The sequence below is a fragment of the Vombatus ursinus genome, unplaced genomic scaffold, assembly GCF_900497805.2.
Source record: "Vombatus ursinus unplaced genomic scaffold, bare-nosed wombat genome assembly UNPS02014812.1, whole genome shotgun sequence".
In the NCBI taxonomy this organism is placed as follows: Eukaryota; Metazoa; Chordata; class Mammalia; order Diprotodontia; family Vombatidae; genus Vombatus; species Vombatus ursinus.
In genome coordinates this window covers 13,323,133-13,337,020 of record NW_020954590.1, presented here as the reverse complement: position 1 = coordinate 13,337,020, position 13,888 = coordinate 13,323,133, and the positions used below count along the sequence as shown (strand labels likewise).

The following is a 13,888-nucleotide window of genomic DNA, read 5'->3' as shown; positions in this document are numbered from 1 at the left end:
TTAGACATTAACTGAAAACAATGCCTTCATTGGCACCAAAAATACAACAGAGGCAGAAGAAAGATGTAATTCTCATTTTAGTACACAACTGATTGATTGGAATAAAATCAAAATCAATTATGGCCCCCATCATTTACTTACAAAATGAGTCAGCAGCTATAAAATGATGTAGAACTAAACAGCATCTTTGCTTCCATATTTAAATAATAGTAGCTGTTAAGGGAAATGTTCAAAGCTACCACAGCATGCTGGAATATTTGCTAAAAGATGATTCTGAATATTGATGACACTGGCAAAGTTGTGCATTTATAGACACACGACCAAAGGGTCTTCAAGTTTTACATATATTAAGACACTTTAAAATTTTATTCACTTCATCCTAGTAACAGGCAGAATAAAGATAATGCACATACGGTAGTCAGTTTCAAGAACTTTTCATTACTACTGTAATTTATGGCAAAATGTGTGAAAAATAATTCCATACTTTATGCATTATGTAACTAACAGTAATGGTGGCTTTAAAAAAAACAACATACATCCTGTACAATTTCATGGAACACATGAAAGCAACAAAATATGGAAAAAAAATATATATGTACACATTTAGTATGGTATTTTACAGGTTAAAAATTGTCCATCCACATGGGGGGGGGGGAATTTAGGGGTGGGGAATAAGGCCTAGATTACAAAAAGTTCAGTAGATTAATCCTTTTACCTTGAAAGGCACAACTGGTTCCAGTCTACATTTATTTTTAACCATGTGCTGTAGAAAGGCCCTGCCAGTTAAAAGGTAATGGATTTTCAGAGGAACGCTGCTCTCGGTTCAACTGCTCAACCACGAATCTTTTCAGAGTCTCTGATGTTCCCGGTCGGAGCCAAGGCTCTGTGGCTACAGTTTCTACAGAACTGGGTCTTCTTTCACCACCACGGGGTGTAAAGTGCTTAAGAATGTCATCTGGATCAACCAGAGAAATTTCATCATCTGGAGGAGAAGAGAAACAGGAGGCTCACATTTTCCTGCTTTGCATAATATAGAGACATAAACTAATTTAGTATATGCAGAACATAAGAATTTAACAGATGTTAAATTACAAAATCAACTGATTAAAAACCAAGGACCTGCCCTTGTGAGAAAAATTCACTGTTTATTGATATAGTAGAATAAGGACAGAGCCATCAAAAGCAAACTGGTATGTCCCAAATTACCCTTTTTTTTTCTCAAAGAACAGTGGTCATGTGGCATGCTGATAACTGACAATTCAGTAATTCAGATATTTATCATGTATTCAGGTAACCGGGATGATCCCTAATGCTTCACTCTACTTCTCACATGCTCCCTTTCAAGATCTCTATCATAGGCCCAAAACTCATAGTAGGGTTAAAAGAATTTTTAGAAATAGCAAAGGCATCTTGAAGCTCATTTTACTTAAGAGGATCAATTCTGCCTATGAGAAAACACGTCAAGATATTTTTAAACCATACTAACATAAATCATTTCTAAAAGGGGAACTGAATTGAGCAAGTCAAGTATTTTGTTGAAAAAACAGCCTTAGAACTGTGTGACAATGGAAGAGGAAAAGTACTTTCAAAGATCAAGAAATTAATTATTGTTTACTTAATCAGCATATGCTGACTTTCAGAAGTTCCTTCCTCAAGCAAGCTCAGAGTCTTTATGCTTAATTAGACCAATATTAATACAGCCGTCAACATTCTGAAAAAAAGCTCCTGATACGGAAAACCTGGGGTATCATAAAGGCTATTATAGACAGAGATCCCTATTTCTAGGTTAGTGCTAATGTATACATGTGTTCTTGGCACATTTAACTTAAAAATATTTGGGGTAAAAATAATTTCAATTCCCTTTATCAATACCTCATATAAGGGTAATCTCTGCGAAACCAATTATTTACATGTTCAGATTTCTTCCCTTTTTCAATTTCTAAAAAAAGTGGTAAAGATAATGGAAAACAACTTTCCCCATTAACATAACATGGGTAAATACAATCAGAAATAAAATTTCAATTATTTTTATTTTCCATATGGAATGAAAATTTAGTGAGTAGTACAGTGCTGGACTTGGAGTAAGGAGAAGTCTGAATTCAAGCACACTCCTGACACTAGTTATGAGACTATGGGCAAGTAATTAACCTCACTGTGCCTCAGTTTTTGCATTTGTAAAATAAGGGTCAATTACTTGCAGTACTCACCTGGCAAGGTTTCTGGGAGCCTTGAATAAATTAGTATATCAAGTGTAAATTTTAAGGCCTATGAAAACATCAATTATTTTCAGGGAGGGAATTGAAGGGCAGTTTACACAGAAGGTGGTGAATTACTGAAATGTTGTTTGGAAGGAACTACCTTTGACCAAAAATAAGAAATCAAACAGTGTCTATTCTAATTCTCTCTCCTACAGGATTTTAGTTTATTTGAACAATACATCTACATCTATATTTTTAATGGCTTATTTATTATTAGATATAATTGTATGAAAATCTGTCTTCCTACCCTGTGATGGAAATTTCATTTCTTTTTTAAATTACATCTCCTGGTCTGTGAAGGACTGGCACAGCAAAGGGACACGTGAAAACAATTTAATGAGCAATCAATCCACATCATACCCAAAAGCTCCTGTTTGAAAGGACAATATTAAATTTAAAAAAGAAAAAAAACTCAGTAACTGGTTATCACTAAATTATCTTAGCATCTAAAGAAGAGCATACTTTAAAATTCATCCTATTAATGGGGAAGTTAACCAATAAAAATCAGTGAACATTCTACTGCTTAGAGTAGGGGTTTTTAACCTTTTTTGTGTCAAGGACTCCCTCTGATCAGTTATCAAAATAATTTTAAAAGTTCACATACCTCCTCCCCATGAAGAACCCCTAGCTTAGAGATTATTGGGAATTAATACATTCATTCTCAAGCAAGATAACAAAGAAATGTATTTGAAAGTCCTTGTTACATTCAGATAAAATTTAAATTCGAATCCAGAACAATAAATTAATAACAGGTATTAAGGTATGGGTACAAGTATAAATCAAAGGACATGCTGAGATAAATAATAAGAATATATAGTAACAGACCCAAAAAAGTTTGTCCATTATGTGAGTTTACTATCTGGAAGCATTAATAATGTGGTACAACTTAGTGACAACACTGTCTCACTTAATAGAGAAGGAAAAAAGAAACACATGGCTGGCAAAGCAGCTAAAACAAACAGATACTTTCTTTCTTGGTGCTGAAGATGACTTCAAGAATATTCTAATTGTACATTAGATGAAACTGGGTATATGTCATGCTTTGTGAAAGTGGCAGTACTTTTAAAACACTTTGCACATCACCAGATTTCACCAAGAAATTACTGCCATGTGTTTGGCCAATAGGGCTTGTAATACTATAATGATTTAGAATCATTTATTTAGCCTACAAAAGGAAACAATTCTAATAGGATCATCTTAACCTATTTTCATATTTTTCTTTTTTCTAAAATACAAAAAGCAAACATTAACAGGTTAAAATGATTTCTATAAAATCCTAACTTAGCCAATAATAGCAAGCAAACGTTTTAATGATTAAAAACAATTTTTGGCCATCTCCTTATTCAATTTTTGAAAATTCACATTTAACTAAACTTAGCTTCCTCTCTACTATAACTCCACAAAGTTGCTAAGAGCATGGATGAGCTTCCCAAAGCAACCTGTGATTAATGGTTTCCAGGAGTTACCATGGCTTAAAAAAAAAAAAAGATCCACTACCTGGCAGCCAACCCAATGGTGACTGAGCTTTTCTGAACTTTATTAGGTTGGTTTTCAATTAAAAAAAAAAATTACCACTGGGCCTGAATTTCAGACCTCGTCAAAGTTTATGCTTTACTGTCTTAGCCTCTGAAAATCTAGTATCATCTCTTTGCCATGATAAGGCACTGGAGAATCAGTGGAGGGTCACTCTCCCCCATTATTAGGAAGATTTCTAACAGGTCCTATTCACTGGAAAAGCTGATATGCTCCTGACAACTTCAGTTCCGTTAGACCACAGCTGCTTCTTATGGGTCCCAAGGCACAGTACTGGAAATTCCATAGCCTCTTTCTATCATCGAGGAATGTGTTCAAAGTAGCCACGACACTTCTCCAAGAACGCACAGTAGTCCTTCAAATATGGTTCTTTACCTGTATCGATAGGTTTTTTTTGAGGCTCATTTAGTCTTCGCATCCGTTCTTCATTTCTAATTCTAAGCTGGTCAACATTTACACTGGATACTGACTTTAAGGAGAAACCATCAGGTTGCACAGTAGGATGAAAATTATCCTGCAGTTAGAAGACAGAACTTAAATATTTGTTGAACTAGATTTTTGAAATGCCAGAGCTATGTACAGAGCACTCCACGACCTTAAAATTAGGTTTGTTACAATTATGGGTCATACAATTTATCCTTCCTATCTTCTACATGTGGGTTCCCCCAAACTCTACAGCCATTTTCTCTTCTCTATAAACTCTCCCTTGGTGATATCCCATTGCTATGTAGATTTTTTCTATGTATATAATTATATATCTCCAGTCTCAATCTTTCCCGGGAACTTGTTCTGGTACCATATCTCCCATTGCCTGCTGCTCATAACCACTGGATGTCTCCCTGGCATCTGAAACTTGGCATGTACAAAACTGAACTCATCTTCCCACTGAAAGCATGCCCCTTCTTCCCAGCTTCCTAATTTCTTAGTCTCCCCTGACCTTCAGTTCTACATCACCAATTGCACCATGGACATTTTTAAATGGATGTTTCAGAGTCAGCTCAAGTTCAACACATTCAAAATTTAAATCATCATATATTCCCCCCAAACTCACTCTTATTCCAAACTTGCCTATTTCTGTTGGAGACACTACCATTTTCCCACTTTCAGGTTTGTAATCTTTATGGCTTATTCCCTGTTTCCTGCCACAATATACCCAATGGCCATATCTTGCCATTTCTACTGTACCTCATGTCTCTCATTTAACCTCTTCTCTCTGCTTGTACAATTAACACTCATGGTCAGGATGTCAGCACCTCTTTTCTCTCCAAGATTATTACACCAGCCTAACTGGCCTCCCTATCTCAGTCCCTTCCCCCTGCAATCTGTCTTCTAAATGTAGATCTGATAATGTCACTACCGCAGCTTAAAACTCCATTGGGTCCTGTAGGTTAAAATATAAACTTCTGTTTGGTTTTTAAAGCCCTTCAAAACCTGGTCCCAAACCATCTTTCCAGTCTCATTAGATAACTAATTTCTCTGCCCATACCTACGATACATCTGGCCAAACCAGCCTTCTCTCTCTTCCTTGCCATGTGACACTTCATTTCCTGTGTTTATACCTCGCTGAATGCACTCGCTTCTCACCTTCACCCCATGGTATCCCTCTCAAGTGAGACAGAGCTCAAGGACTATTTTCTGCATGAAGCCTTTCCTGATCCCCACAACTAGAGCATTCTGTACCAAATTACCTTGATTTTAATTACTATATATTTGCATATATTCTGTATTAACTTAGATGTGTACATACTGTCTTCCTCAATAGAATGTAAACTCTCTAAGAATAAACATTATTTCATTCTTTCTATCTGCATCCCTAAAGCCTAGTACATAGTAGGTGTTTAATAATTGCTTGTTGTTGATGGTCTCATCCTGTTCCACTTAATCCTTCAAAGAGTTAACACAATATCTTCCTAATCCAGAGTTATGACCACGTCACTGCCAAGATATGGTATCCAGCAGCAAAGAAGTTGGGCAACTAGTTGGCATAGTGAATAAAGTGCAGAGTCTGAAGTCAGGAAGACTTGAGTTCAAATCCAGCCTCAAACACTTACTAGCTGTGTGACCCTGGGCAAGTCACTTAACTGTGTTTGCCTCAGTTTCCTTGTCTGTAAAATAAGCTGGAGAAGGAAATGGCAAACCACTCCAGTATCTTTGCCAAGAAAACCCCAAACAGGGTCATGACAATACTGAAAATGACACAATGACAATAGAGAAGTTAAAGAAGAAAAGAAAGATTAACTCCAAAGCAGAGAGAGATAGTTGACCCACAGAAAATGATAACACACGCAAATGCCCAGAAAAAGGCAATCTGGTTCACTCTTGTGTGTCAAATAGAATGTTCCTGTGGTGCTTCCATGTTGGTTTGTCTGTGCTTAGGGAGTAAATATAACTGAGAAACTGCCCCCAAAGAATGTAGCCAAGAAAGTGAAAAAGTCTTCAAACAGAGGCCAGGTGACCTCTTGTTGATTGTGATAGTGAGGATTCCTTTCCAATGTTGGTTGGAAAAAATGGCCACTGAGGTCTCCCAAATTCTGTGACTTTGTAAGAGAAAGAGAAAATGGAATCCCAGAATCATGATCAGAATGGGGCAGAAATTCTCAAATTAGACATGTGAGACTCAACACATATAAAACAGAACTCATTATCATCTTTTCCCCTAAACCCTCCCCATTTCCTACCTTCCCTATTACTGAAAAGAGCAACACCACCCTCCCAGTCTCTCAGGCTGACAAACAAGGTGCCCTCCAGGATGCCTCACTACCTCTCACCCCCCAAATCCAAGGTGTTGCCAAGGCCTGTCAATTTCACCTTTGCAGCATCTCTTGAATAAGCCCCTTCTCTCTTCTGACCCTGGTGCAGGCCTTCATCTCTTCACTCTGAAAACCACTGTAATAGCCTGCTGGTTGGTCTGCCTACCCCACGTCTCTCTCCACTCAGTTATCAAGGTGATTTTCCTAAAGCACAGGTTTCACCACATCACCCCTCCTCACTGAATAAACTCAGAGGCTCCCTGTCCCCTTCAGGATCACATACAAAATACTCTGTTTGCTGTTCAAAGCCCTATCATAACCTGCCTTCCCCCTACCCCCTCCTCCCAGTTTTCTCACACCTCACACCCTCCCAAACACACATACTCTTTGATCTAATGGCCCTGCCCTCTGGCAGTTCTATGAATAGGACACTAAGTCTCTCAGCTCCAGGCATTTTCTCTGGCTGTCCCTCATGTTGGGAATGTTCCTCCTCCTCATCTCCACCTACTGGCTTCCTTCAAGTCTCATGATAAAACCCCATCTTCAGCTGGAAACCCTTCCCAATCCCCCTTGATTCTAATGCTTTCCCTCTTTTAATTATTTCCTATTTATCCTGTATAAATATAAAGCTTACTTTGTGTGTCTGTTGGCATGCTCCCTCCAAATTAGACTGTGAGCTACTCAAGGGCAAGGACTTACACCGTTCTTTGAAACCCCAGGGCTTAGCACAGTGCCTGGCACATAGCAGTGCTTAATACATATTTGACTGAGACTGAAAGAAAACTCAGTCAGAAGTAGTCCTTTCCCTCCTGTATACAACCTCACTAATTGTCTCAAATACTGTTTCCCCCACACCTATGCCAGTAAAAACTGATGAGGTTCACAGGATCAAAAATTTAGAGCTGGAAGAGATTTGAGGGGTCATCTAACCCAGCCTTATTTTACAGATGAGGAAACTAAAAGCCAGAGAGGTTCAGTGATTGACCAAAGTCATAAAATTAGTAACAGGGCCAGGATTTGAACCTAGGTCCTCTGAATCCAAATCCAGGTGAAGGGCTACAGAATAAGAATCAGGTGTAGGTCTCTAGTAAATATGTGCAGTAATTACAAGAATGCAATGTGAAATGAAATAAAAATCAGAAATAAGAATACTCTTTAGCAAAGCAACTAATTTCAACTCTGCTCAGCCTGTTCTTATCAATCTACCAGCCTTCAACCCACTTTCAAATGTTTCCCACCGGCACATGCGAGAAGTCAGCTGTTTGTGTGTTTGGTTTTGTTTGGGGAGAGTTTTTGGACAATTGGTTGGGGCCCAGGAACATCGCTGTTATGGTGTGTTATCAATGCCAAGGAGCCCAAATCGGCTAGCTGGAAGTATGGAGTGCTGCTTGGCATGGCCGTCACAGTTCTTGGGCATTTCCCAAGCCCACTGCAGCAAGGCTACTACACACCAAGCTACGTCAAAGAGCTGTCCAGCAAGTCTACACTGGAGGGCAAGGCTACACAGACCCTCACTCGGTTACATTTGTAGTTACAGAAAAGGACTTGGGCCTCTTCAACAAAAGAAAATCTTTTTTTTTTTAAACTTATACCATACATACAACAGATTCCAGGCCTTTAATCTGGTTCCTTCTCCGCTCCCTTGCAGACAGTAATCTCTGTGAAGGTAACGCATCATTTTCTAAGGGAGAATACCTCTCTCCATTCGTCCCTGAAAAATGTAAAATAATGGAAGGAAATGTTAAACCCTCAACGACATGCAACAATTTTACCTGTAAAGCTATATGCCATTTGATAGCATTTTTAAAGTGAAATTTCAATTGTATAAAGGCCCTCATGAGTTTAGTGACAAAGAACAGAGATAGTGCTAACTTGAAAGTGATCAGACTGTCCCAAGTTACTACTACACAGTAGAAAGCATCCAGTTTTTAACAAGGCAGGCAAAAGTATTCAAAAAACTTAATTCAAAGTTTTTTTTTTAATTGCCAAATCACTAACATACTCCCTTAAGTGTAAAACATTCCTATGCTTAGCCTGAAATAAGACAGAGAGCAGGACAAGGCTGTCTCAGTTTTTAACCCTATTCACACAATGTCTTGAAAAAAGTCATCCACTGTCGTTCTTCAACATTCATTAATCACACAAATACTTACTTAATCCCTACTAGAGATGATGCCAAGAATGGTGCTAGTTATTGTGAGGACTATGAATTGTTTTTGCTCTCAGAAAAACCAAGAAGTAAATGGTCTCTGAGAGAGGCAAACTGGCAATATAATGTCAACTGAGTCTTTACCCTTCTACGGAAATATCAAGAATGATGCTGCTAGAAAGGGAAATGAATTTGTTCTTCCATTTTGCAGGGAACCAGTAGCTATGATAATGGTTTATACAGGGGCCAAGCTGGGGGCCTAGTATCAGTTGTGCAAACCATGTGCCCCAAGGTGGTACAGTAGAAAGAAAGCCAACTCCAGGGTCAGAAGACCTAGGTTCAGATCCGACCTCTGCCACTACCTGTACTTCCCTACATTTCAATTTCCTCAACTGTAAAACAACAAGATCAGACTGAATGACTTCTGATGTTGGCTCAAGCTGCAGGTCTATGATGCTGTAACATTCTCCGAGGGGAGGGAAGGTGGACTATGTATACAGAGATAAAAATAAGCTGGAGAGGGACAGAGCACAAACAAAAGTGGTCCTTGGACTACAAGGGAAGCTCAGGCATCAAAGGCTCAGATAAGGCTGATGGTGATGCTCACTTCTTCTCAGAGACAACGCACACACACAAACACATACACACACACATGCACTACAAAGACTGTGACAATCATGATGCCCAGGCAGCCTGAACCTTAAGTAATTTGCTAATTGATGATTTCTAAAAAATTCTAAAACTAAGCCTGCGCCCCAGTCATTTCCTATAAACCCTGGGACAACGTTCCGCATAGTCCTGTGGTATGACTCTAGAGCTCTTATTTGTAATTACCATCAACCTAAAGAACCACATGACTACTACCATGTGAAGTTAAATGTAACATGACATCTTAATATAGAAATGAGGTATATTAAAGGCACAAGAGGTGCATATACTGGAGGTCTCTGTTGGCTGAAGACTATGATCTTAATAATCTGTTTTAGAGCACATGTCAGAAACGCTCCTGCGAGTCAGAAGCCACCATGCTAGGCTTGGTGTACTGTATATGTGACGACTCTAAGGTCAGCACTGCCTTATTACATTCAAAATCGCCACCTTTAGGCCTCTCTGCTTTTTATATTGCCTTTACTAAGGAAAACATCCAATAAATTACTGATCCAGTACCACTCTAAAGTTTCATACAAGATAATTCTCCCAGCCTTCAAGAAAAATCAGAGGTGAGAGGTGTGGACAAACAAAACTACCCCCTTTCCCCTGCCCCAGGAATCCAGAGACTGACTTCAGCAGGTTTTCATGCCCTTGGCTTAATACCCCTTAACAGAAACCCCTGCTATCTCACCATGAATTTCCTTGACATGTCTGTATAACACAGACACCCCACCCCACCTCCATTGTTTCTAGTCCTCTTTCAAAATGCGCTGACTTTATTTGGTCACTTATTTTACTGTAAGTGAGCTGAAGGACAACGGCTGCTGTAGATGTGTCCTTCAGTGTCTCATTCTCGCTTATCAGTACCAAAAGCCTCAGCTGCTACAAGTGGAGGATTCCAGAGTCCTGGGAACATTCTTCTCCCTGCCTGGCCTGATTGGCAGATTTCTTTGATTTAGCTGTACTCAGAGAATACACTCCTTTATTTCCCATAACTAAGAATATACGTTTTTCTCCAACAAGTATATTTTTCTTTTTATATAGCCACCTGTGTTTTAAGAATAGTTATTTTTGTGCTCTTTGTTTCATACAAAAGTTACAGTAAGGAATTTCTGTGCCAGGCCCAGGGGAGATGTCATCCAACTTTGCTATCTGCCTTGGCCAGCCAGAATAAATGGCTGAAAATTTCACTCTACTCCTTACTGCAGTATTATCTGACTCAGACCTCAAGAACCCAGAGTGGTGAGGGATGACCCTCGAGTTCCAAAAAGAAAATTCCACTACAGTTTTTGGTGTCAGAAGTGGGATTTGTGAGGTCAACACACCCAACTCTGCCCCAGGAGATGAAGATGAACTTAAAGGAAAATTTCCTAAGGCCAAATGAGGCTGGTTTTTGTCTACAAATTTACTTTCAGTTCCACCTCTGACCCAACAAGGGTTTAATGGCTGAAGTGTTGGAAGGAATTTTTGAGTGAACGAACCAGCCTCAGATATAATACAGGTTGCTTGAGGAAGAGAGAGAAGATTACAGAAACTCAGGAAGGAAGGAGAGAGTTCAGCATCGGGGAACCAGTTTATGGGTGTGCATGCGTGTGTGCGTGCGTGTGTGTGTTTGTTGTTGTTGTTGTTTTTGTTGTTGTTGTTCTTGTGTTAACCTGATGATCCTTGATGAAGATGTAAAGTCCCAGTCTGAGTTGCAGAGAGGTCTGAGTTAAAGAGCTCAGAAGTTGCTCTGTGTCAATTCTATACCTCCCACCTAGGATCTCCTTAGACTACAAGGACAACTTAGTATTCAAACCTCGGTACATAAGCTCCAGACCAGGGCTGTACGCTCCTCCCTGAGTTCACGTGCCCCTGTACAAAAGAACTCCTTTATACCTCGGACTTGAACTGTTCTCCACTGTCCTATGTTAGGGATGTGTCATTCTGTTGCCATCTCCATTGTCCGGCAGTACACCCTCTGCCATAAAAGGGATCTCTAGGGAACAGACCCGAGCCAAGTACCTGGCTCAGAGAGGGCAGGAGCAGAAGGTCTTGTAAAAGTCTCTTCAAAGTCTGACACTCTCATAAGAATGGGAAAGGCATAAAATATCCCCTTCTCAGCCACCCCATTAGCAAGCATAATTAGCACTTATTTCCAACCCAAGAAACTATCAAAAGGTCTAAACATTAAGGACTTTATTTTTTATGTCATGCATGAAACAGATACACATATGAATATTCTAGTCAGCAATAGCCATGTGATGATGGGAGTTTCAGTCCTGACAAGTTATTCTAGTTTATGGAAGTTCCCTATTTTATTAAGCAGGACAAAAAAATAGCAAAGGAGCAATGAGAGCTTAAAGTGAGAAGTGTTTTATTTGTAAAATGTCCCGTATGTTGTTAGCATTGTCTATAGTTTGTGCGTTGGTAAATCCTAATGACTTTTTCCTACAGCCTGATCAGCCAAAGAAAAAAAAGTAAAAAGAGTAAAAACTTCTCTGCTGAATTTTCAAAGCTTTCAAAAAGATATGATCTCTCTCTCTCTCTGCATTTCTAACACCAACTAAATTGGGAAGGCAGACAAAAAACACACAATAGCAAAGAAAGTTTTTTCCCTAGTGTGCAGAAATCTATGGTATCGTAAACTAATTAGACTAAATTTGTGACTAAATGTAATTTCTTTACCTTTACGTTCAACTTTACAAATGTGAATTTCAATATACATTCATAATTAAGTTACTACATAAGAGAGGTTATGTTTGCAATTCACATGTTTTACAAGATCCTCATGGACCCTAGAAGTAAGAGATGAGAATACAAGACGTCACATTAAATCTTTGGCAACACCTAGTTGAAAGCAGTAGGCCCTAAAATGTGAACCGCTGGCAGTAAATGGCCATTGGGAAAACTGAGATTCTGTACGATAACAGCTGTAAATATAAATCCAGATGTGACTGAATTTGTCCTAGTCTCATTTAAAGTGAAATGTGTTTTCATATAGGACAACTGTGATGTTTGACCCTCTACAAGAAGATCAGGCCTTAAGGGAAAATATGCTTCATTTTCATCACTAAGACACTATGTTTAGAAAATGCAAAAATAAGTTTTGTTAAAAGTATAATTGGATCAAAATTGCTCTACACTGATCTTTAATGCATTTACTATAGAATGCCAAAACTGATAAGATGAATAAACAAATTTTCTATGTAAGATAATTCAGGGATGCATTCAGTTGAATTGATGTCATTTGACTGGCAATAAGTTTTATTTGCTGTTTTAATCCATAATATTATTTATGTTATTATCAAGTTTCTAGATTTTCTTGTACTGTGAATTTTGGGAAACCATTGTATAAGAAATGCTGTTAAGAGGATGATGCAATTTTATCATTAGAAAATGAATTCCTCTTTTGATCTGAATGTGGTGAAATTATAAAGTTATTGGAGGCTGTTGTCATTAGGTTTGGTCTCTTTTTTTTTTTTTTTGCGAGGCAATCAGGGTTAAGTGACTTGCCCAGGGTCACACAGCTAGTGAGTATCGTGTATGAGGCCAGATTTGAACTCAGGTCTTCCTGACTCCAGGGCTAATGTTCTATCCACTACGCCACCTAGCTGCCCCTTGCCATTAGGTTTAAAACCTGTCAAATGTTTAACTGAGTATATTTTCTTTTAAAAAGAATAACAATAACAATAATAACAAATAGTATTATTTATTATGATTACAGTACAAAAGATCTTGTAAATTCTCCTTATCTCTAAAATGGCCAGGTTATTTGAGACCTTCTATTTGGGCAAGGTCATAAAATCTTAACAGTCTTCCTGAAAATATGTTGTGAAATTCTAAAATAATAAAATACTGACGTTATACCTTTTGAGCCAACTTAAGTCTCAAAAGACCCAAGTTTTAAATATTTTATTTTTGCCTTGGGGGTTAATATGCAATACCTTAAGAGATAGGATAGGATCACATTCCACTCTAGCCTGCTTGTCAATACGAGTGTCACAAATGTTCAGATTCCTTAAGAGTCTGACCAATATGGTGAATCTTTAATAAACCGTGTCTTTGGCTGAAAGAAGTCTTGGGTTGAATTCATTCGGGGAGGACCTGCCTGTCACTATTTTAGGGTCCCAGAACCCCTAAGCCTCTAAAACCTCAACAGTAATCATAGTCATTTTTTTTTATAGTGCAGTAATAAACCTTTGTGTTTCTAAATACATTCTTGACCTGGGATCCAAATCTAGAGAAGAGGGAATTTTTGAACTTGATGGACTCTGGGACTTCATCAATAATGCAGGAGTTATCTGTCCAGATGTTTGCACTGGGTTGATGGCCAAGGAAAACCTCATGAAGACACTAAATGAAAACCTGACTGGATTAACTGAGGTGACGATAAAGCATGCTACCAATGGTGAAACAAGCCAGGGGGAGGACTGTCAATGTCTGTAGTATCATGGGGAGACTTGCTTTCTTTTCAGTGCCCTACTGTTGTTCCAAGTATGTAGTGGAAGCTTTTTCAGATTGTCTGAGGCTTGAAATTCAACATTTTGGGGTGAAAGTCTGCATGA

At 38.6% G+C, this 13,888-nt stretch overlaps 1 protein-coding gene across 13 annotated transcripts in view; it reads right to left on the bottom strand.

Annotated features, from left to right (window-relative positions):
• Window positions 1-13,888, bottom strand: part of LOC114053777 (centrosome and spindle pole-associated protein 1-like) — a 133,484-nt gene continuing 119,596 nt past the window's right edge. For 12 of the 13 annotated variants that reach the window (XM_027876904.1, XM_027876903.1, XM_027876905.1 and 9 more), the window contains 3 exons: window positions 8,143-8,252; window positions 4,167-4,305; window positions 1-982 (listed from right to left, as the gene is read on the bottom strand). In XM_027876904.1, the coding sequence (XP_027732705.1) occupies window positions 753-982; window positions 4,167-4,305; window positions 8,143-8,252 (479 nt within the window). In that variant the 3' untranslated portion in view covers window positions 1-752. Of the gene's footprint in view, window positions 983-2,505; window positions 2,629-4,166; window positions 4,306-8,142; window positions 8,253-13,888 lie in introns of all 13 variants that reach the window. The other variant, XR_003570422.1, reaches the window with a different exon arrangement.